General features: G+C 48.2%; 2 protein-coding genes and 1 long non-coding RNA gene across 10 annotated transcripts in view; 1 reads left to right on the top strand and 2 right to left on the bottom strand.

Annotated features, from left to right (window-relative positions):
• Positions 1-8,381, bottom strand: part of TMEM44 (transmembrane protein 44) — a 36,996-nt gene extending 28,615 nt beyond the window's left edge. For 3 of the 7 annotated variants that reach the window (XM_032337412.1, XM_032337425.1, XM_032337431.1), the window contains exons 1-5: positions 8,002-8,379; positions 5,484-5,610; positions 3,305-3,398; positions 1,835-2,001; positions 1,562-1,648 (exon numbers count right to left, since the gene is read on the bottom strand). In XM_032337412.1, coding sequence (XP_032193303.1) covers positions 1,562-1,648; positions 1,835-2,001; positions 3,305-3,398; positions 5,484-5,610; positions 8,002-8,144 — 618 coding nt within the window. In that variant the 5' untranslated portion in view covers positions 8,145-8,379. Of the gene's footprint in view, positions 1-1,561; positions 1,649-1,834; positions 2,002-3,304; positions 3,399-5,483; positions 5,611-8,001 lie in introns of all 7 variants that reach the window. The other 4 variants (XM_032337439.1, XM_032337447.1, XM_032337416.1 and 1 more) reach the window with 3 other exon arrangements.
• LOC116586919 lies at positions 8,004-23,822 on the top strand. The gene is made up of 2 exons (XR_004284203.1): positions 8,004-8,090; positions 23,302-23,822. It is a non-coding gene; the product is annotated as an uncharacterized LOC116586919 (long non-coding RNA).
• LSG1 (large 60S subunit nuclear export GTPase 1) overlaps positions 19,624-23,940 on the bottom strand; it is a 32,277-nt gene continuing 27,960 nt past the window's right edge. For both annotated transcript variants that reach the window (XM_032337402.1, XM_032337395.1), the window contains 2 exons: positions 23,200-23,373; positions 19,624-20,116 (listed from right to left, as the gene is read on the bottom strand). In XM_032337402.1, coding sequence (XP_032193293.1) covers positions 19,937-20,116; positions 23,200-23,373 — 354 coding nt within the window. In that variant the 3' untranslated portion in view covers positions 19,624-19,936. The remainder of the gene's footprint in view (positions 20,117-23,199; positions 23,374-23,940) is intronic.

The following is a 23,940-nucleotide window of genomic DNA, read 5'->3' as shown; positions in this document are numbered from 1 at the left end:
AAGTGTCTTCTGGCACCTACCACGGGTGGGCTCCAAGCACCTGCAATACAGAGGGAATGAAACAGACCAGACCACTGCCCTCAGGGCGCTCGTGTTCTAACAACTTGGTTAATAACTGAAGGAGCTAACTTCAGGCTGTGACAAATGCTGTGAATAAAATGAACAACAGGAAGGACATAGTCATGGGACTATGTTAGGTGCCTGATGCAGGGGTTGACTTGTTTTCCCCCTCACAAAAGATGCTCCCAACCTCCAGAGCCAGTGAACGTGGCCTTCAAATGACCATGTTCAGATGAGGCCATTAGGGTGGACCCTCGCTCAGTATGACCATGTCTTTAAAATAGGGAAACTGAAGCACAGACACATACAGAGGGAAGGCCGCATCAGGACACACACAGGGAGGAAGAATGCCGTGTGAACCCTGGAGTTATGGAGCCATCAGCCGAGGAACTTTCCAGAAACTTGGGAAGAGGCCTGAAAAAACTCCTTCCCTAGCACCTCCAGAGGGAGTTCGGGCCTGTGACACCTGGACACTGGTCTGCAGGCCTCTAGAACCTTGAAGCCTGTTGTCCCAAGTTTGTGACCCTTTCTTACGGTGGCCCCAGGGCATTGATACAGGCAGGCACCTGTCCCTCTGAAGGTCTTCGAGCCGCATGTCCCAGGGATTCCCACACTTCCCTCCACTGATCTGGAGTTGGCATGCCCGGGGGGTTCCCAGCCAGCCCCCCAGGCTTCTGCTTTCCACAAATGACCAATGAAGCAGCTGCCATCCCCGAATCCTGTTCTCCTGGAACTGCTATTAAATGATGTTCTGGGGAAAGTGATTTTTTTAGAGGCAGTGAGGAGCCCATGATGCTCACCTTTGCCTCCTCTGGGCTTCCCTTTGGTTTGGAGCCACGCTGAGGCAGCCCTGGCATCACTCCCCGCCCCCACCTCCCAACCCCACCCCCGCCTGGCAGTGTGACGTTTTCACCCTCACTCACTGGAGCCGCATGGGAGCCCTCTCTCCTTCTGAAACCCCAAACATTTGATTCTTTCTCTGAGCGTTTCTCCTGCTTTGCATTTCTGTGTCTTTCCACAGGACTGTAAGTTTCCCAAGGGTGAGCACAGCATCTCAAGTCACGGCTGCGTCCCCTCCAGAACCGGCCAACACGCGGCTTCCCTCAGCCTAGATGCCCAGGAAGTTTCCGTGGTGAGATGCTCCCGGAAATCCAGAAGCCTGGCGGCTGTGTGATGCTCTCCTCTGAAACCATCTCATTTTCCTAATGGGATGTCTTAAACAGACATCTGAACCCCAGTGCCTTTTCCCTGACAGCCTGCTTTTCTTCACTATGGAGAGAACACAATGGGTTCTCCCGTGAGAGGCCCTAGCAGGCCTCATGAGCTCCCCTGCGTTGGCTGACCAGCCCCTGCACGTGTGGAAATGCACACACACACACACACACACAAAATACACAAGTGACACAAGTATCCATCCCAGGACCTAGAACTTGGAAGAGGCTCCCAAGGGCCCCAAGACCTGCCATGGTAACCCACAGTCCCAGCCCCGACCCAGCCTCACGATTCTGGAGAGCGGGGGGATCCGGGAAGCCCAGGAGCCAAAGACAGCAATGCCACCCAGAAGGTAGCCGAGGACTTCAGTATTGTCCTATGGGAACAGGTGACAGTGGCCTAAGGAGACAGTCCATACATCCCAGACCCATCCTTTCCCAATTTTAGTGGTTTCCTCCCAGTGACGGTAAGCCTGAACCCTACCCCTACCCAGGGCATTTGCTGGGACCATGAGGAGTGAAGGGACACGCCCACCCCCATGTCCTCCTGGGCTCAGCCTCACCTGCAGCAGGCTTTCCAGCAGCCTCCGCTGGGACCCTCGGATGGGGCCTGAGGCCTTTGGGGTGGTGGCCCAGAGAGCCCAGCCTGGTCCCAGGCTCAGTGGCAGGGCCAGAGCAAATACACTGGCCCTGAGCCGCTGCCTCCTTGTCCTCTCCTGGGAGCCTCGACCTGCAACAAACAGCAAAATGCCACAGGCTCCTGGGATCTAGAACTCGACGGACAGCGACATGTGCAAACCAGCTGTCAGCCCAGCCCTGATGCCAGAATGGGTTCCCAAGTTGTTCTGTGGGCCAGATCCTCCCCACCCTTCAAGGCCCCACGGCTGTGCCTCCTCTTTGGAGAAGTCCCTCCTCCCCACCACCCCAGGCCATGCACCCTCACGGACTGCTGCTCTTCTCCTTGCTCGGCCCTCTCATGGCGTTCTGTTTCACATGTATCTGTGCACAGAGTAGCCTCCACAAGACTGGAAGCCCCGGGGGCAGGGCCCATGCCCCAGTAGCTTCTGGAATCTCCGCAGAGCCTAGCACAGAGCAGAACTGGCCCAGCCTTAGGGAAAGCACCACCATGCTTGTGCTGGCGCCCAAAACCGAGCAAAAAAGGAGCACGGTCTTGGAAGTGTCCTTGAAATATAAGACAGATGTCCTCCGAAAAATTTTTTTTTTTTTTAAGATTTTATTTATTTATTTGTCAGAGGAGAGAGCCCAAGCAGGGAGAGTGGCAAACAGAGGGAGAAGCAGACTCCCCACTGAGCAAGGAGCCCGATGTAGGACATGATCCCAGGACCCTAGGATCTTGAACTGAGCCAAAGGCAGACACTTGACTGACTGAGCCACTCAGGCACCCCAGTTCTCTGAAGATTCTATTAAAAACATGTCCCTTCTAGGCAGTACTGAGAAGCTGGAGACATCTTACCTCACCCCACTGAGGCAAGCACTCCCTTTCTGGACACAGATCTGGACACACTGCTGCCCCTTCTCAGGAAGGCCCAATCCCACAGAGTCAGGGTGACCCATCCCGGCTCGGTGACTTGCAGTCCCCGCTGGGCCGAGGTGGCCCACGCCTACTCCTGGCATCCATTTCCGGAAGTTATGGGGCTTTGTTTGGCCATCCTGGACTTGCACCGTGAGATAGCTTGGTACCTCCCCTCAGCCTTGTCCTATCCCACCTCCTGGCCTTTGCTCGTATGATCCTTTTCTCCTGGATTATCTTTCCCTGCGGCCCCCGGTTTCATCTGGATTATCCTTTCCTGACGCCTACGGGCCCCACCTTCCCTCTGGTTGCCCGTGGCGTGTGCACACCGTCTCACCAGCAGCACGGATGGTTCTGTAGGGCCCTGCCTCCTCTCTGACTGGGGTCGAGGAGCTCATTCTTTTGTCTGTGCCCAGGAGAGGCCTGGCTCAGGCATGACAAGGAGCACAGGGCCCGCTGAGGAGAGCGGATGAACACACAGGAGCGAGGCGCACACACTCACCGCGACGAGACTTCCACTGGCAGCGGCAGATGGGGAAAAGGATGAAGACAAAGTTCACCAAGTCAGCAGTGGCGAGGTAGGCACCTGTGAATACCTGGGAGAAAAGGAGACAGACTCTTGGTGCTCGAACGTTCTCCAGCTTCCGCAGCCCCTCTCATCCTGCGTCTCCTCTCCCACTACTGTGGTGATCCCAACGAAGCCGCCTACTGCCCCCCAGGAAAGGCTGGTTATCAACTCCACTGGACTGAGGAGGGGGGGCGGGGGTGTGGCGTGTGAGTGACCCATCCCTTGGGCAGAGGCCCACCAGCAGAACCAGCCCTGCCCTTCTCACTCCACGTTCTTCCCAGTGCACGGCCAGTCTCTGCTGTGGGACTTTAGCCCAACCACTGGCCTTCTCTGGGCCTCAGTTTCCTCCTCTGTAAAATAGGGATAATAACAGTGCCTCCCTCAGTGCTAAGCAGATTACATGGAGCAATACATGGAAATGCTTAGACCAGCTCCTGGAGGAACGGACAAGGCTCCTACCTACCGGGGTACCAGCTACCCTGACAGTGGAGTCACTGGTTCACAGAAGACTCTGCAGGGGTGCCTGGGTGGCTTAGTGGGTTGAGCGTCCACCTCTTGATTTTAGCTCAGGTCCTGATCTCAAGGTCATGAGACTGAGCCCCAAGTTGGGCTCCATGCTCAGCTTGGAGCTTCTTTCCCTGCTTGGGATTCTTTCCCCTTTCCCCTCCCTTTGCCCCCACCCCCCACTCACGTGTGCACGTGAGCTCTCTTCTCAAAATAAATAAATAAAATCTCAAATAAATAAATAAATAAAAGAGTAGATTCTGGAGTTTGAATCCTGACACTGCTGCTTAGTGGACCTTGTAAAAGTTATTCAACCTCTAAGCCTGAGGATCCATGTGTGTAAAACAGGGCTAAGGAGAGCGCCCAGGTCATAAGATAATTTGAGGACTAAATGAAGTAATATGAGACAAGCCCTCAGTGCCAAGTACACAGTTAAGTATTTACTTTATTTTTAAAAGATTTTACTTAGGGGCTCCTGGGTGATTTAGTTGGTTAAGCGTCTGCCTTTGGCTCAGGTCATAATCTCTGGGTTCTGGGATCGAGTCCCACATTGGGCTCCCAGCTCAGCAGGGAGTCTGCTTCTGTCTCTCTCCCTACTTGTGCTTTCTGTCTCTCTCTCTCTCTCTCAAATGAATAAATAAAATAAAAATTTAACAATTTTTATTTATTTGAAAGAAAGAGAGCCGGCACACATGAGTTGGGGGGAGGGGCAGAGGAAGAAGCTGGCTCCCCACTGAGCAAGGGCTTGATCCCAGGACCCCGAGACCATGAATTGAGCCGAAGGCAGACGCTTAACTGACTGAGCTACTCAGGGGCCCCTCACAGTGAAGTACTTAACAATGACCCGGATGGAGCTGGGCCTCCCTGTATTCTGTCAGCGAATGAGAATGAAAACCGGAAACAAAAGGTTGTTTGTTTGTGAGACAATATTATTCGAAGAAGGGTTAGAACTCTCCCAGTGTGTGTCACAGCCATGAGGCTGTCTTCCGTCATATCCACCTGGGTGGGCACCAGCCTATTGGGATAGGCCCTGTTTACACAGCTTTGAGGGCTTAGACCGTGGGCAAGCTTGACATTGTTTATCACTTGCCCCAAAGCCTGCATCACTGCTTGGGAAAAGCATTCAGCCGCTCCTGTTGAGCTGAGGCTCTGAACACAATCACCACAACCATCCCTATTTACTGAGCATCTGCTCCGTCCCAGCTGCTGTTTGAAGTGACAGGGATAAAGTAGTGAGTACAAACTCTTGCCCCTGGGGAGCTGACCCTCTAGTAGGGGTTAGCATACCATAAAGCAACAAGCACAGGAAGTAAGGAAAGCAGAGGGTGTATTGAGGGTCAGCTATGGGAAAAAACAGAGTGGGGTGAAGGGGCTGAGTTCCCTGTGGTGGAGGTAGGGCATGGGTCGGCACGAGTGCTCAGGGGAGGCCTCACCGAGAAGCTGACCTCTAGCAAAGCCTCGAAGGAGTTGAGCAGTGAGCCACATGGTCATCAGGGCAAGAGCTCCGGACAGGGGCAGAAAGACCAAAGGGTACAGGTCGGAGGCGAAAGCGCCTCTCGACAGTGATGGAACCAGACAAAAGCCACTGTCACCTGTGGGCCTGACGCACCTGGATCGTGAGCTGTCTGGCCAGAATGGCCCCGATGGTGTCACACAGGCTGGTGAGGAGGCAGCAGGCAACGCACAGCACTGACTGGTCCTGTCCGGATTTCTTCGCACACCTCAGATAGAGAAGCCTGTAGCAATAGGTAGGGGAGTGGGTGGGTATGGACAGGACACAGCAGCCAAAATTGGATTCCCAAAGCAGGTGTTTGAAAAGGGCACTTGTGACTTTGTGTCCCTGTGAAGCACTCTCTCCCCCAGGGATTCAGCAGGTATTTTTGAACTTGGTTCACAGATGGGAAAATCAAGGATCAAAGACTGCAGCACGAGCCCATGGCAGGAGCCAGACCTGCCCCTCTAATGAAGAGGAATTTCTTTCCTCCTACAAATCAGGCCAACTCAAGTTCATGACCTACCACTCAGTGCTGACAAACTAACTGTCAGGTTTGATTACTGAAAGGAAACATGCCAGTTATAAAAGTAATTGCCCAAATTAAAAAGGCAACTTGTTCCTTTCAAATTCACGTGAAATCCTTCAAAGCTGGCTGTCCCTGCAGAGGGATGGCCTGGCTTCTGCCAGCCCTTGCCCAACTTAAGCATGTTCTTTACACACACACAGAGAACAAAACTTCTTAAAGATGCCATGGCACTTTGGGCTGACTTCTCCCTACGGGCCCCCACTGCTGTCTTCGCTCCTTACTCCCCTTTTCCTGCCCTGCCCCTTTCCCCCAGAACAAGCACAGAAAGGCACAACAGCCTGGAAGGGGTGAGAGAGCTCTCAGAAACACTGGGTTGGATCTCAGAAACACTTTGTTCTAGAAGTTTCCACGCTACATTTTATGGAGAAACTGAGGCACCCCTGCAGCTCTTGTTTCATTTCCTTCAACCACAAGATGTAACTCACTCCACGTTATCAGGACTGTTTGGCTGGTTCGGAGGGCCTGCCCTGGGGAACAGTGGAGGAGAAAGGAAGGCTGCTGGGTGCCCAGTGGTTTCCTGATCTGCCAGCAAAGCCCAAAGCTCGCAGTGAGAACAGAAACCTTCCATTTGGGCTCTGGGCTCCTGACACCAATTCAAAGTCTAAGAGCAAAGACTCTAGAGACCCTCGGACTCAGATGAGAAGCAGTTGATTTCAACCCTCACATTGGAGAGCTGAGAAAAGGTGGGTCCATCCTGACTAGGTGAGTTCATGGCGGACCCTCTGGCTTCGAAGGTGGAGGCTTTGCTCCCTGCTGTCAGGGGAGGGGGATCCTGGGGGACCCTTCCCCAGGCCACACCCAGCTTGGAAAACATACAATCCCTGAAGACAAGACTGGGTTCAGGGAGGATGGTGTCCAGACAGGACGCGGGCTGAAAAAGCAGAGGAGGCATTTGTGGGGTTTGTGGGGGGGTACCTAACCTCTCCCAATCCGAGTTTCCAGGTCAGGAAAATATCTAATAAAGCACCTAGGCTGCCTCATCCTCACAAGCCTGCCCCTTTCTATAAGAGTCTGTGGGATCCGTTCTTTCCATTCACTTGCGCAAGTTAGTTAACTTGTCAGAATCACCAGAACCCTGAGTGCATGGGAGTAGTAACAGAATGGGGTGAGTTAATAAATGCCACACTGGGCCCACAGTAAAAGTGTTAAGGTTTGTTTGTTTGTTTTGCATTCCAGTGACTGGGTAGGGGCGCTGCCAAATTTCCACAGCAATATCACACAAGGGAGTGGAATGTTCATGGGTTGCCCAAGCTGAGCCACTGCCGGCCTCCCTTGGGGTGCTGCTCCTTTCTCCGCTGCCAGGGAATATTTGGGTAGCACCAGCTTGGGACAGGGTGGCCCGAGACCTGGAGGCCATCTTGGGCCAGACTTCAGCCAGCTTAGGACCCAGGTTACGGTGACCACCTGGCCAACCGGCTCCAGATGCTGGACAGGGCAAAGGCTGTGGTTAGAGTCAGATCCTCGCCAGTCCTCCTAGCAGATCAGAGGGCCTGGGGCAAAGGGAGGCCAGAAACACGAGGGGAGCCTCGTCCTAGGTCCTGGCCTTTGCCAAAGGCGGTGGCAGGGCGGGAGCAGTAATAAGGATGTTTAATGAGCGCTAATGATACTAAGAGCTTTACCGGGACTAACTCATCTAACCCTGCCATCCGACCCATGAGTTATCAACCCCATCTACGTGAGGAAATCGAGGCTCAAACAGCTTGCCCAGCTCACACCGCCAGTCGGCGAGGAGACGCTGACAATAGAACCCCGGACTATCGGCTGCCGCCCCGGACCCCATGCACTGCACCACCCAGCCTCCTCCCGCGGGCCGCGCGCCAGCCTCCCCGTGCGCGGAATCCGGAAAGAAGTCCTGTCCGACTCCAGTCCGCCCCCGAAAGCTCCTTTCGATCGCGGAGCTGCGCTGCCTCCTGTCTCCTCCTTCTCTGCCCCCTTCCCTCCAGGTTTCCAGGAGGGAGCTAGTGGGGGAGGGGGAGGTTAGCGCCCCGCGCCCCCCGCGGCCAACCCGGCCCCCACCCCCGCGCCGCCCGGTCCGGTCCCTGTTACAGCGTGTGGGCGGCGATCCAGCAGGAGGAGGAGCAGATCCACAGGCCGAAGGAGATGCAGACGCGGTGGCGGGCGAAGCAGCGGTCCAGGTAGTCCCAGTCCCAGAGCGCGGACGCGGGCGCGGGGCTGGCCGCCTCCCCCATGGCTCTCCCGTTCCGCCGGGCCCGGGCCCCGGCCTCCCGCACGGCCGCCCCTCGCCCCCTTCCTCCGGCTGGTGCCCCTTGCGGCGGCGGCGACCCCGGCTGAGCGCACGGCGGCGGCCAGGAGATGGGCGCTGGCGGCGGCGGCGGCGCGGGGGGAAAAGTTTCCGGGACCGCGCGGCTCCCCACCCGGCGCGCTATTGTCGGGGGTCGGCGGGCCGGAGGCCGCCCCCCAGCGGCGGGAGCCGGCAGCGGCCTCCGCACAAAGGCTGCGGCCCCCGGCGCCCGACAGCCGCGCCCGGACGGACCCCTCGCGGTCACCCCCCGCCCCCCGCCGCGGCGGCCAGAGCCGAGTGGGTCACGGTAAGGCACTCCATTTTTCTGAGCCGAACAATACACCTTACTTCGCGCCTGGTGCAGCGCTTGGGTGCTGCGGCTCCCGGCGGGAGCGGGAGGTCTGATCCTAGGGTATAACGGACAGGGGGCGGTGGGGGGCCAGGCAGAGGGACACAACCCACTCCTACCCCGCAGTCCCCAAGCCAGACTTCCAGAAAGTCACCCTGGAAGGTGCCCCAGCGAGCCGAGGAGGGCGGTGGTCTTGGCCATCCTGCTGTCCCCTCCAGCCACATTGTCACACAATGCTGGTACCTAGAGCTGTACTTGAAAACAAAGCTATGATCATCTTAAAATTTCCTCGTTGATTTTAGTAAATTTGCTTAAACAAGGAGGTGACCCTATCATTTAGGCTTTTGTTTTGTTTTTAAATAGCAGCCTTACAGACTTCTCATTCATATACCACAAAATTTACCGTTAAAGTTTACAATTCAGTGGTGGTTAGGGTGTCCACAGGGTTGTACAACCACTACCACTATCTCATTTTACAACATTTTCATCACTTGCCAAGAAGCCAGTGCTCTTAGAAATTACCTTCCCCTCCACAATGGCAGCCTTAGGCAACCACAAATCTACTTGCTGTCTCTACAATTTTTGTGTTCTGGAAATTCTATTATTTATTTAGTTAGTGAAAGGTTTTATTTATTTGTGTGTGTATGTGTGTGTGTGAGAGAGAGAGAACTCGCAAGCAGGAGGAGCAGCAGGCAGAGGGAGAAACAGGCTCCCTGCTGAGCAAGGATTCCCCATGTGGGGCTCTATCCCAGAACCCTGGGATCATAACCTGAGCCAAAGGCAGTTGCTTAACAGACTGAGCCACCCAGGTGTTTCTGTTCTGGAAATTCTATCTCTTCTTTCACTCCACATAATGTTTTTAAGGTTAATCCATGTTACAACCTGTGTCAGAACTTCCTTCTTTTTTATGGCTGAATAATAATCTATTGTGTCAATACATCACATTTTATTTATCCGTTCATCAGTTGACGGACGCTTGGGTTGTTTGCTCGTTTGGGTTATTATGAATAATGCCTCTGTGAACATTCATGTAAAAGGGTTTGTGTGCACAGAGGTTTTCAGTTCTCTTGGGCGTGTCCCTAGGAGTGGAACTACTGGGGCTCCTGGTAACTATGTTTGAGGTTTTGGTTTTTTTTTTTTTTTAATGTGATTTCATTTATTTTTTTTTTAAGATTTTTAATTTATTTGACAGAGATCACAAGTAGGCAGAGAGAGAGGGGGAAGCAGGCTCCCCGCTGAGCAGAGAGCCCAATGTGGGGCTCGATCCCAGGACTCTCGATTTGTGATCTCTCTTTCTATGTCAAATAAATAAATAAAATCTTTAAAAAAAAAAAAAAAGAAGCAATAGAATAAGTAGAAGTCAAATGAAAATATGTTATTCAACAGAAGGGGCCAAAATCAAAATATGGAAATGATTAAGACAACTAAGGCAAGATTAAAAGTTTAAGTTAAGGGATGCCTGAGTGGCTCAGTGGGTTCAGGCCTCTGCCTTCAGCTCAGGTCATGATCTCAGTTTCCTGGGATTGAGCCCCGCATCGGGCTCTCTGCTTGGCGGGGAGCCTGCTTCCCCCCTCTCTGCCTGCCTCTCTGCTTGCTTGTGATCTCTGTCAAATAAATAAATAAATAAATAAATTTTTTTTTAAAAAAAGGTTAAGTCAAAAGGAAAAAATCTCCCTCGCTTTTTCTCAAATACATAAAATCTTTAAAAAATAAAGGAAAAAGAAAAAATATAGTAGCCGAGTTTCTCGTAGGCTATAAAAAACACCCACAATCTGCAGGCCCGGCCTGCTGGTTCTTTGTGGGTTCTTCTGGCGTACGTGTGGATACTGACCTGTGATTGCCTGGATCCCGGGTTCCTCTGGTCACGTGGCCTACCTACTGTTCCCAAAAGAGAATCTGTTCCACGCACTATCTCGCTGAAATGAGGACATACCCTGCCTGTGTCCTGTCACCCTCTCACAGGGCTCCTGTAGGGTAGGGGCTGCCTTGGGCTCTGCCTTGTTGAGGCTTGAAGACACCAGAATTTAATTGGTTTGCTTCTTATGAAGACTTCCTTGTCCCTCAGGCTCAGTATAAACCCTTGGAGGCTGGGCCCGGTTGGAGAAATTGCTTCATTCCTCCCCACCCCACCCTGGACCAAGTTTGGACCCCTCAGTAGTTTTTCGTTCTGGCGGTTAGTTCTTAGCCTTTTCAGTGAACTCTGAGAATTTGTGGAGAAAACCTCATCCGCAAAAAATAAAAACATGTGTGCACACTCACACGGTTGTTCATACAATCTTAGGAATTTGTGGAAGTCCTGAAATGCAACTACGGATTTCATGCAGGATGAAACCCCAGACTAAAAACCCTTCGTTTGAGGGGTTAAGCTCGGAGGGAGTCCCCTCTCTAGTCCCTCTGGGCGGTGAAGTGTGAGGATCCCTGAGCTGCCTGTCAGAAAGGACCCCTGCTGAGTCCAGCTCTCTGGGCAAGAGTGCTTGGAATCTGCACTGATCCATTACCTGTCGCTCTGAGTGGCTTAAAATAACAGAAATATATTCCCTTCCGGTTCTGAAAGCAGGTTCCGGGGACCACAATCAAGGGGACTCTAGGAAGGGAATCCATTCATTGTCTCGGCTGGTGGCTTCCAGTGCTCCTTGCTTGAGGCCTCAGCACTTAACTCCATCTCTCCCTCTGCGCTCACATCCCCCTTTTTCTTCTGTGTCAGATCTCCTCCCTCTGCCTCTTTCCCAGAAAGACTGCATTTGTGACCTGCTCAGATCATCCACACTACTCCCCATCTCAAGATCCTTAACTGAATCACGTCTGTGGACTCTTTTCCCATATAAGGGGACATTTACAGTTTCCAGAGATTGGGACCTGGTATTTTGGGGGGCCACTATTCAGCCTATGATGCCGACTTCCCACAGGCTTCCTGTGAGATTCTTATGAGAAACTCCGGCTTGTGGAGATGGCCTTCAGTGGGGGCGGACAGACCGTGGGGAGTTCTTGCCAGTCCCTGGACACGCTGGCTCACAGGAAAACGCAATGGGAAGAGTGTGGGCTTTGGAGCCTCCCGAGGCAATCTTCCCTGCCCAGGCTGCTCTGCGTCCTGATCCTGTAGGGACACAAGCCACTGGGCCTGTACTCTTCCAATAGTTACTGAATGAATGAATGGATTAAAAAAAAAAAGATTTTTCTATTTTAGACAGGGGGTGGGGGTGGGCAGAGAGAGAGAGAGGGAGAGTCTCATGCAGACTCCCCAGTGAGGGCATAGCCCAGTTCAGGGCTCAAGCCCAGGACCCCAAGATCAGGCCTGAAACCAAGATCATGGAGCTGAAACCAAGAGTCAGATGCTTAATCGACTGCACTGCCCAGTCAATTGATTTTATTTATTTATTAAAGATTGCATTTATTTATTTGACAGAGCAAGAGAAGGGGCGAGAGAGTATAAGTACGGGGAGAGGCAGGAGTGGGAGAGGGAGAAGCAGACTCCCTTGCTGAGCAGGGAGCCCAACCTGGGGCTCGATCCCAGGACTACGAGATCATGATCTGAGCGGACGGCAGACCCTTAACCGACTGAGCCTCCCAGGGGGCCCCAACTGAATGGGTTTTTAAACAGCCCATACAGATGGGGTAGGTACTGTAGTTAGAGCGTGTTTAAGATCCTTTTGTGCCCCTACCATTGTGCGTGCCGGCATGTTGGGAGGGCTTTTAAGAACCCCACGAGGGGCGCTTTGGGGAGTAAGCTTGCTTTTGGCACTAGGAGATAGGCCGGATGGCGGGCAAGCCACCCAGCTGTCAAAGAAGTGGGACTTCATCCATTGCAACACTTGGGATTATATAGGCTAACCCATGCCCTCCCTGCTGTGCAAACCCCTCCCAAATTCGGCCAGGACCTTCCAAAAGGATTTTCACTCGGTGGGCCCTCAGGAAGTGGATCAGTTCCTTTCCTGGGCTCCGCAGAGGCCCTGCAGCAGCCCTGCCCAGAAGCTAAAGCTCCCGTTTCTTTGGCCATTGTCCAGAGCTTGCCAAAAAGAAAAGCTAACACAAGGACCAGAACACAGGTCCTCCCTCCCCCGCTTAGAGGCATTTCCTGTTGGCAGGAGCCGTGAGCCCAAGGGCTTTGTCCTGGACAGGGAGGGGCTGCAGCAGCCTGGACTTTGTCCTGCAGGGGCTAGGGCCACGAGTGCCTGGAGGTCCCAGCCACCAGGCAGGGTGGGGGAGGGGACACACACAGGCCTGCAGCTCAGCTGCTTTCCCTTCTGAGGACATGCTAACCCCCCTGCCAGCGTTCCTGTAGGGCATACTATTTAGAGGAAGGGCTTGTGGCTGCTACTCAAGCATGAACACTAAAAAAGGCTCTCTGCCAGTGTGATTTACCTGCTAGGAAGACAGAGAAACCACTGCTTGGCGGATGCGTTTTGAAATAATGGCATTTCCAAATCCCAGTCAGGCCTACTGTGGACACGCTGGAGTGTCATGAGGGAAGCAGGTGGTAGGACTCCTGGGGCCCGGGGTTCTACTTAAAACTCAAACTCACATCAACTCACTGCTGGGTCTTGTGAAAATTGTGCTTTTTCTTCCCCTTTAATAATAACATCCTGCTCCTTAAAGTCACTTACTTCACAAAGCTTAGAAGCTAAGCAGGGGCTAATGGAACTCATGGATGTTGAAACATTACATCAAGGAAAGCCTTACCTTTTTTTTTTTTTTTTTAAAGTAATCTCTACCCCCAATGCAGGGCTCAAACTCACGCACCAAGACTCAAGTCTCACACTCTACCGACTGAGCCAGCCGGGTTACTCACCTTTTTAAAGAGCCAACTAAATAGAATTCAGTACTTGAATATTTGAAACTCTTGCTAATTTAACTCTTGCTAACTATTGCAAATCTTGCTACTTTAGAAGTAGCCAAGATGTACAAATTATAAATGTGAAGTCCACCCTTTTCCTCCCCCACTCTCATGAAAAAATTCTCACCATTCTGACCCTTGATTATTGGGCCGGGCAAGAGTTAAGAGTCATTACTGTTAGCAGTTAACTTCTGAAGTTGTTACGAGTCACATTTTAAGTGCCTAATAGTCAACATTGGCTGTGGTTACCTATAGAATAGCCCTGGATTATAGAACATTTATTTGCATTGTGGCCAGAAAGTTTTATTTGACAACCCCTGTATTACAACATCTACGGCAGCCCTACTTTTTTTTTTTTTTTTTTTTATATATTTATTTATTTGACACAGAGAGATCACAAGCAGGCAGAGAGGAAGGCAGAGAGAGAGAGGAGGAAGCAGGCTCTCTCTGAGCAGAGAGCCTGATGCAGGACTTGATCCCAGGACCCTGAGATCATGACCTGAACTGAAGGCAGAGGCTTAACCCACTGAGCCACCCAGGAGCCCTGGCAGCCCTACTTTGAAAAATCAGAACTCTCTGGAGAATAATGATGTGTCTGTGTAGGTTCCCTGTTAACAGATGTACCATTGGAGTGTGGGGTATTGAGGGTGGGAGAGGTTGTGCCTACATGAGGACTGTCAAATATGGGAACTCTGTACTTACTGCCTAATATTGCTGTGACCCAAACACAGTTCTAGAAAATAAATTAAAAATTAAAAAAAACACAAGCCTGCAAAAACATCTTCATGTCCATCAATAATAGAACCATAAACTACAGCAATGACAGATTTATCACTATATAAGAGACTGTGGCCACATCTCACAATGTTGGACTGAAGAAGCCAGATAGAGGAGGACACACTAGATTGTGTGTGTGTCATACAAAATCTGGTGAAAAGGTCAGAATAGCAGTTACCCTGGGGAAGATCAGTTTGTGGCTGAAAGGAGGCATGAAATGCTGAACCTTCCGCGTCTTCATCAAGGTGCTGGTTGCATCAATGTGTTGTTTGTGAAAAGTCAGCTTACCTATACTCTCACAATTGTGCACTTTCTGTATACATATTACACTTCAGTAATATGTACTTCAATACAACATTTACAAGATGTATTCGGAGTCTACTGTGTCCTGGGCACTTTCCACTTACATGATGCCTTTCACTTCCAGATTGTTCAAAATTGTTTTCCCTTCATATCAGAGTCTTTTTTTTTTTTTTTTTTAAAGATTTTTAAAATTTATTTGACAGAGAAAGAGATCACAAGTAAGCAGAGATGCAGGCAGAGAGAGAGTGGAGGAAGCAGGCTCCCTGCTGAGCAGAGAGCCCGACGCGGGATTCGATGGGGCTTGATCCCAGGACCCTGAGACCATGACCTGAGCTGAAGGCAGAGGCTTAACCCACTGAGCCACCCAGGCACCCCATATCAGTCTTTTGAAAGCAAAATCTTTCCTTTCTGTAGGGCCCTCAACTGGTCAATAGTATGAGGAACGCACGGACAACAAATGGTTACGGGTGGGTATTTTGAATGATTTTCCTCACTTCTCCCCACAAAGAAGTTAGAGGCGTGGCATTAAGCAGATTTCTGGCTTGCTGCCACATTTTCCAGTTTACCTTCAAAGAAAGCATACGTGGCTACTGGCATCTTGACCAAAACCTTAACTTCCTTCTAGTTTCCTGAAAAGTAAGCAGACGACAGATATGTAGCAGGTTCTACTTTAAAAGGGCGGTGTATTTCTTGTAATAAAATGCTGGGAAGATATTCCAAACAATAGAGATAATGTCAGTGACTGGAATTTGTAAGTGTAAAGTACTAACTGCTACAAAATGGGTGAGAATACCTAAAAAAAATCGAAAGGATGCTTAATGAGACACATTGTGGGCAGAATCCAAGATGAAAACAGAAAGCCCCTTTTCAGGGTGTTCTAGTTTTGGTTCTTCAGACTCTATCTAAGCAGAGGACGTAGGTTTAGTTAATTTTCTTGACTGGAGCCCAATGCGGGGCTTGAACTCAACCTACGCTGAGATCACTATTGGATGCTTAACTGAGTCACCCAGGCATCCCTGAAGTTTAGTTTATTTGGGAGGCAATCCTGCATTTCTGCATGAAGCAGAAATGAGGGAGTGGAGAAAGTGAGGGACGGGAGAAAGGCCACGGGTGAGTTAGTGAGAGGGTGTTGGCTGTGGGCAGGCAGGGCTCAGCTCCCCTGAGGACACGGTTAAGGCATGCGTACAGTGTGTGCACCAAGTGACAGACGCTGGGGCACTTACCAGCCCCCGTTCTTTACCAGTTGGTGGTGGTTCTGGGGGTGTTACAGCCCCAGCCCTTCTAGACTGCCCTGTGTGCAGGCTGAGCAAGCCCTGTGGGGCAGGAGAAAGGAAAGCAGGGAATACAGTGCTTGTGGTGGGAAAACCTGCACAGGAACTGCCCACTGGGGCTGCAGGTGACCCCACCGTAGGCTAAGGGACGTGTAGTGGTGTGGGGCATCCACACAAACATCTCTTAACAGAAAATTGAGTCAGATGCTCTTCACAATTGTTCCACACTCACGAAGTTAAATACCAAAGGGTATACATCCAGAAATAAGCCCTCACGATTATGTTCAATTCTTGACAAGGGTGCCAAAACAATTCAATGGGTAAACACTAGTCTTTTCAACACATGGTGTTGGGACTACTGGATACCTCATGTCAAAGAATGAAGCTGGTCTATCTACTCCATACCATATACAATAACACAAAATGGACCACAGACGTAAATCTAAGAGCTAACACTTTTAAACTCTATGTAAAAACGATGTAAGAACATAGAGGGGAAATCTTAGTAAACCTTGGATTTGTCAGCAGTTTCTTAAACTTAACACCAGAAACATAGCAACCAAAGAAAAAAATGGATACATTTGGAATTCAGCAAAATTAAAACTTGTGTTCCAAAAGACACTATTTAAGAAAATGAAGACAGCCTATTTAATGGCAGAAAACATTTGCAAATGACAGATCTGATAAGGGACTTGTATCTACAATGTACAAAGAACTTTTGTAACTCAGTAACAAGATAACTCTAAATTAAAGAATGGGCAAAGGATCTATCTTAATTGACATTTTTCCGAAGATGATATATAAGTGGCCAGTATGCACATGAGAGGATGCTCAACATCACTAGTCATTAAGAGAATGCACATCAAAACCAGGAGATACCACTTCGTACCCACTATGATGGCTAAGACAAAAAGACAGACAGTAACAAGTGTTGACAAGGATATGTAGAAATTAGGGGCGCCTGGTTGGCTCAGTCGGTTAAGCATCTGCTTTCAGCTCAGGTCACCATCCCAAGGGTCCTGGGATAGCGCTGCTAGGCAGGAAGCCTGCTTCTTCCTCCCCCTCCTGCTCCCCCTGCTTGTGCTAATAAAATCTTTTCTTTTTTTTTTTAAAGATTTTATTTATTTATTTGACAGAGATCACAAGTAGGCAGACAGAGAGGGGGAAGCAGGCTCCCTGCTGAGCAGAGCCTGATGCAGGGTTTGATCCCAGGGTCCTGGGATCATGACCTGAGCTGGGGGCAGAGGCTTTAACCCACTGAGCCACCCAGGTGTCCCTCTAATAAAATCTTTAAAAAAAAAAAAAAAAAAAGGATATGGAGAAATTAGAACCTGTTGATGGGAAATGTAAAATGGCGTAGCCATTCTGAAACAGTAGTTGCTCAAAAGGTTAAATGTAGGGCAGGTCCACTCCTAGATATATACCTGATTTAAAAACCTGTGTCCACACAAAAACTTGCACACAAATGTTCAGAGCAGCATTACTCATATAACAGAAAGTGGAAACCCACATATTATTATTAATGATTTGAGAGAGAGAGTACAAGTGGAGGGAGCAGCAGAGGAAGAGGGAGAAGCAGACCCCTCGCTGCATGCAGAGCCTGACGCGAGGCTGGATCACAGGAACCCAGAACCCCAGGATCATGAGCTGAGCTGAAACAGACCCTTAACTGACTGAAGCCACCCAGATGCCCCTGGAAACCCAAATGTCTTTTAAGTGATAAATGGATAAACAAGATGTGGTATATACATACCTCCAATGGAATGTATTATTTGGCAATTAAAAGCAATGAAGTACTGAGAGGTGTTAAAATACATATAAACCTTGAAGACATGGGCTAAGTGAAAGCCAGTCACAGGTCACTTAGCTTGTGATTCCATTTATAGGACTGTATAGAAGAGGTAAATCTATATAAAGTAGATTAGTGGTTGCTTGGGGCTGAGGGGATGAGAAGACTGGGACCCAATAGCTAAAGGGTCCTGGGTTTCCTTTTGTGGCAATAATGTAGAATTGATTATGGTGGTTAAGTTACACAACTCTGAATATACTAAAAACCATTACACTGTGTGCATTAAATTGTGATTTTGTACAGTACATGAATCTCAGTAAAACTGTTACAAAAATAAGAGCATGGAAGCATATGTACCTACTTTTTCTATAAAGTCTCATGTTTTAGCTATTACATTATCATTAAAGCAAAACTTATTCTAAATCCGTACATGCTTTGTTCATTCAGTATGGAAGTTTTCTCCCACACAACTGTGTGCCTGTTCTTCAGTAAATGGAACAAAGTATACATATATATATATATATATTTTTTTTTTTTTTTAGAACACTTTATTTATTTATTTGACGGAGACACAGCAAGAGAGAGAACACAGGCAGGGGGAGTGGGAGAGGGAGAAGTAGGCTCCCCGCTGAACAGGGAGCCCCATGTGGGGTTTTGAGTGGATCACGACTAAGCTGAAAGCAGATGCAGAACGACTGAGCCACCCAGGCGCCCTGGCACAAAGTGTATTTTAACATGCCAATGCTGTTCCTGTCATGAGCTTTTTTTTTTTTTTTTTTTTTTTTTTTTTACTAATTCTGTCTCATTTTTCTCAGATTAAAAGAATGACTAGAAGTAGATTATTGCAGATGGACCAACACCATTTTAGAACCTTCTTAGCTTTGCCTCCTCTCAGTCTACCTCAACCTTGGTCTGGAGTAACTTTTCGCTCCACATTTAAAGAAGAAAACAGTAATCCCCTGTTTATAAACCCTTCCTCGGCTTATCTAGTACTTTTGAGGAAACATCCAGAATCCCCCCATAAGCTCCAAGGCCCCGTGTGGCGGCTCTTGCTAATGTCCTTCCTGCTTCAGGCCCTTCTCCTGCTGGGCCATTTTCTAGTGCCCTTTCCTGCCAGACAGGAGGGTTTGTTAAATGAACAAGTACACTTTTTTATTCTCTAGGTGGAAGACATTTTCAAATAGATCTAAAAGTCCTTATGGCCACACAGGGCAAGGCTTAACTGCGAATTCATAGATGAACTTTGAGTGTCTGTGTTTTTTATGGAAATGTGCATTTTTCTGGAGAAAGCATCCATAACTTCCATTAGAGTTTCAAAAATACCTATCACACAAAACAAGCAGGTCCTACAAACCTACCTACAAAACAAGGTAGGTTTCTGATTTAAGGGAATAATGAGGCTCAAAGAAAAACGGAGACAAAAATAAAGTGAGAGGCTCAAACAGCCATGGTGTATTTATCACACACAATGGCACTATGAAACGTAAACTGCCTTTGTCATTCTTTTTTAAACAATATTTTATTTATTTGACAGAGAGAGAGAGACATACACACACAGCAAGAGAGGGAACAAAAGTAGGGGGAACGAAGAGGGAGAGGAAGCGGGAGAAGCAGGCTTCCTGCAAAGCAGGGAGCCTGACATGGAACTCGATCCCAGGACCCTGGGATCATGACCTGAGGCAAAGGCAGACGTTTGACTGAGCCACCCAGGTGCCCCTATCTTTGTCATTCTTGATGGTTATAAGTACCAAGGTGATCAGGGATCCCTATGACTAAAACAAAATCTAGCTGCTTATCCCCCGATTTTCTCACCCCTGCAGATAGCCACAAAAAAACCGCTTGCTTCCTTCTACAGTAGCGGCTCATGTTGATGGTGATTTTCCATGGAAGGTCGTGCTCTCCAGAAGTTTCTGGAAACTACACACGCCAGTCTCCTATTCCAAGATCTGATATGCCTTCTGTCATCCCAGGGGTGTGCTGGGTATGTGTGAGGTTGAGAATCATTAACCTAAATAATGTTCCCCAAAGAAGCCATCTAAAATCCCAGTCATGTCTTGCAAATTCAAACTGTTTAAAGAATGTGAAATGTCCAAATGGCAGTGTATCTACATAAACCAATAAAACATGTCAGTGGCAATTTAATTTTAGTACTTTTCAAAAAAAACCCCAACTTACAAATTAGTATGCATCAGTGTATCTGTTCTCACACACATATACTCATTCGTTCCCTCATCTTAAGTTCAGCCTTCTACAGGACAAGGTTTCTGGGGCTCCAAGATGACTGTGTGAGAGTCTATGCCCCAACGAGCCTCTCCGTCTGGATACAGACTGTTTGGTGTGGCCACGGCATCGCAGGCCAGAACAGCTCCTCTTCTATTCTGGATGCACAAGGCAGATGCCATTACGTCACAGCCCACGTTCACGTATCCAGGTGCTTGTAGAGTCGGCGACTTTTCTCTTTTTTATTTCTGTTGCCATGTCTTTTCCAGGCCTTCCCAGTCCTGCTCTCAGAGCTCACAGTAGCTGCAGTCACCAGGCCACTCCCTGGCTTGTAGCCCATCACAGTCTGGACTCCTTTGGTCAAAGCTCTCACATTTTCCTAGGAAGTAAGACAGCATTATTTGAGATGTGAGCACAGAATTACTTATGGAGAACTCTAAGACAGCAGACTTCCACTTCCTTCACGCTCCTTTCTCTCCTCACTTTTTTGCTCCCCTCCTGAGATCATGACCTGAGCTGAAAGCAGACGCTTAACTGACTGAGCCACCCAGGTGCCTCTCTCTCCCCATTCTTAAATAAGTTTCTCAGCATTCTGTCTTCAGTGCATTCTTTGTTCTCAACTTTGCTTAGTCCCAGAGCTTCAAATACCATCTCTCACTAGCCACAACAGAGCACTCCCATTACCTTCCTCGTGCATTGCATACACCCAGCCACTGAGTTCTCTGGATTGCAGGCTCTAGGGTTTGGTGCATCTATCCCCTCCTCTCCACCACCCGGCTCTAACCCTGGTATTCACTGACTTTTACTGCAAGTGAGAGGAGTCTGCAAGACTCCTCTCATCCAGGCTCCAGGCTTCCACTAGACTTCTCCAATCACATATTCCTCTTCCTGTCCTCACAAGCCTCTGGTGGCTCCCTGCAGCCTGGGGAATCGAGTTCCTATTCCCTCACAATGTGCACAGGCTACTGACAGCATGGACTGTTTACTCAGAGAACCTACACCCCCATCTCTTCATGCCTTTGTTCAGACTACTCCCCCTGCCCGGGGCGTGCCCTCACTACTCCCTGCACCTGGCACATTTCTAGCTGTCTGTCAGAGTCCAGCTGAGGTCTCATCACCCCTCCGTAGTTTCACTCGCCTACTCTCCTCCCAGCCCCAGGAGGAACTGCTCCCTAGTCTGGGTTCACAAAGTACTTGACTTACACCTCTGCCCTAGACCTGGTGTGTCATGTTATTTGTTAACTTGCCCATCTCCCCTTAGCTAGAATGTGATCTCCTTGTAAACAGTGTCTTATTCATTTTGGTATCCTAGGTCCTAGCATAGTAGGCACACATAGAAAGTGCACAAAAAAGTTTTTGTAAACTTGTGACTTAAGTGGAACACAAACAAACAAACAAAAAGAACTAAACAAATTTTAAGTTTACTGGGTTAAAAAAAAATAAATCCCTCATAATCCTGGAAATGCAAAGCAGTATTTCATGATCTTCTTATAACAGTAAAATGTTACTCTAGAGGCTAAATAAAGCTTTGGTATCTGTGACTTTTTAGCTTTCTTGCACATGACCTTTAGAAACATTGTGTAAACACGTAAAACTTCCATTTACACGTTTTGCATGACAATAGCAGGCCCAAGGAAGAACCTGTAATCTTTCTGCATATCATTAAATTTCCTTCTAAATATTGGTAAGACTGAAAATAATTCAAACCAGGAGCCACAACAATCTAAGTTCTATCTCAGCTTTGCCATTTAAGACAAGTGTCCTTGAATAAGTCACTTAAATTCCGTGGGCTTCAGTGTCCTCAATGGTAGATAATAATGGGGACAATACTATCTGCTTGGCCCACCTTAACAAACGGTGTGAGGGACACAAATAAAGCATCATATAAATACAGTTAAGACTCATTCTCTGGATACAGATGACCCCTGCCCCACCCCAACTTTTCTGGCTGTAGCAGTCACAAAAGCATTTAATAAATATATTAAATACAGTTACAGGATTTAACTGTTCTACATATATATTTGTTCTTTAAAATTAATATGTATTGGCTCAGAAAACCCACTTAATGGTAAACAATATTTGCATATTATGACAAAGGCTTATATTGGAACATATAAAGAATTCTTATAACTCAACAGCAGAAGTGTTCTCCAAAGAAGACATTCATGTGCTCATGAGCACATGAGAAGATTATCAACATCATTTATCCTTAGGGAAATACAAATAAAAATCATGACATATCACTTCACATATACTAGAATGGCTAAAATGAAAAAGACAGAAAAGAAATACTGGTAATGGGGCGCCTGGGTGGCTCAGATGGTTAAACATCTGCCTTTGGCTCAGGTCATCATCTCTAGGTCCTGTGATCGAAGTTGGGCTGCCAGCTCAATAGGGAGTTTGCTTCTCCCCTTCCCTCTGCCTCTCCCCCTGCTTGTGCTCTGTCTCTGTATCACTCTCAAATGAATTAAAAAGAAAAAAAAATCTAAAAAAAATTAAATAAAAAAATTAAAAAATATATATATATAAAAGAAATACTGATAAGGATGTAAAAATTAGAGCCCTCATACACTGCTGGTGGGAATGTATAATGGCACAGTCACTTCGGAAAGTTTGGTGGTAAATCAAATGTTAAACATGGAGTTACCACTGGACCTAGCAATCCCACTCCTAATTATATACCCCAAAGAACTGAAAAATCTTATGTTCAAACAAAAGCTTGTACATGAATGTTCACAGTAGCACAGAAGAAAGAACAGCCAAACTTCATCTATAGATAAATAAAAAAATGTGGTCTATCGATTCAATGGAATATTATTTGGCAATAAAAAAGAAGTACTGATACATGGATGAACCTTGATGTCATAATGCCAAGTTAAAGAAACAAGTCACAGGGGCACCTGGGTGGCTCAGTGGGTTAAAGCCTCTGCCTTCAGCTCAGGTCATGATCCCAGGGTCCTGGGATCGAACCCCGCATCGGGCCCTCTGCTCAGCAGGGAGCCTGCTTCCTCCTCCCTCTCTGCCTGCCTCTCCGCCTACTTGTGATTTCTGTCTGTCAAATGAATAAAATAAAAAATCTTAAAAAAACAAAACAAAACAAAACACAAAACAACTAACTGTATTAAAAAAAAGAAAAAAAAAGAAGCAAGTCATAAAAGACCACAGAGTGGGTGATTCTATTTATCTGGATAGGCCAATCTATCTAGGAGAAAGTAGATGAGGGATTGGCAGGGGCTGGGGGGAGAGGGGAATGGTGAGTCACTGCTCATGGGTATAGTATTTCTTTCTAGAATGAAAAAATGTTCTAAAATTATGGTGATAGTTGCACAACTCTGAATATAGAACAAACTACTGAATTGTATTTTAAAAGAGTGAATTTTATGCTATGTGAATGAGTATTTCAACAAAACTGCTATATAAAATGTGTTGGATCAGAAAGTAAAGAAGAACTTTAAAACTTACTTGATGGAAAAAAGTTTTATCAACTATATTTTCAATCTGTATTACTTTTTTACTTCGGCCTGAATGTATTTTCAGTCCGCCACCATTTGTTCTGTTCTCTAGGAGTCGCTGGTGTTGCTGCTGAAAGGTCACAGGGTCTCTTCCAGGAGGAGGATGACAGTACAGAAGTTTACCCTACAAAGACAACAAGAAAAGTAACAGCACATGACAGGTGCCTTGTGTGTTATCCCAGAAGAAAAAGTCCTCTGAGAAGCTGTCTCCGCCAGGCACCCTCTGGCAAGCTTCCTGCTTTTTGATGCAGAGAGCTGAGCAGAGTTCTGTCACCTATAACCACAGCCCTAACAAACACACGACAGTGCTCCTTCTTACCTTGTCTGCATTTTCTACAGAAGTGTTCTTCAGTACACTGACATGAGTAGACTTAGGGTAAATATTTTCCAAAAAAAAAAACCAGGACACAACTGCAAAGTGGGACGATACTAATGGGGACACTGGGCTGGCCGTGGTTGCTCACTGGGCGCAGATTTTCCACTTCCCACTGTAAGCACTCTATAAACTGTGGTTGGTTTTAACTCATCTTCCATGGTTTTATAAATGGTGAATCAATACATAATTTATCCATACGAATATTCTACTAACTTCTTTCTTCCAGAACTGAAGGCGAGAGGGTATGCTGCCCAATCTGACTCCTGTGCTTGCCAGAGCTCTGCTGACATGGCACTGAGAAGGTCAAACAAAGCC

Source organism: Mustela erminea, chromosome 1, assembly GCF_009829155.1.
Source record: "Mustela erminea isolate mMusErm1 chromosome 1, mMusErm1.Pri, whole genome shotgun sequence".
NCBI classification, from domain to species: Eukaryota; Metazoa; Chordata; class Mammalia; order Carnivora; family Mustelidae; genus Mustela; species Mustela erminea.
The sequence above is the reverse complement of the archived record's forward strand: the minus strand, read 5'-3'. Positions and strand labels throughout refer to the sequence as shown.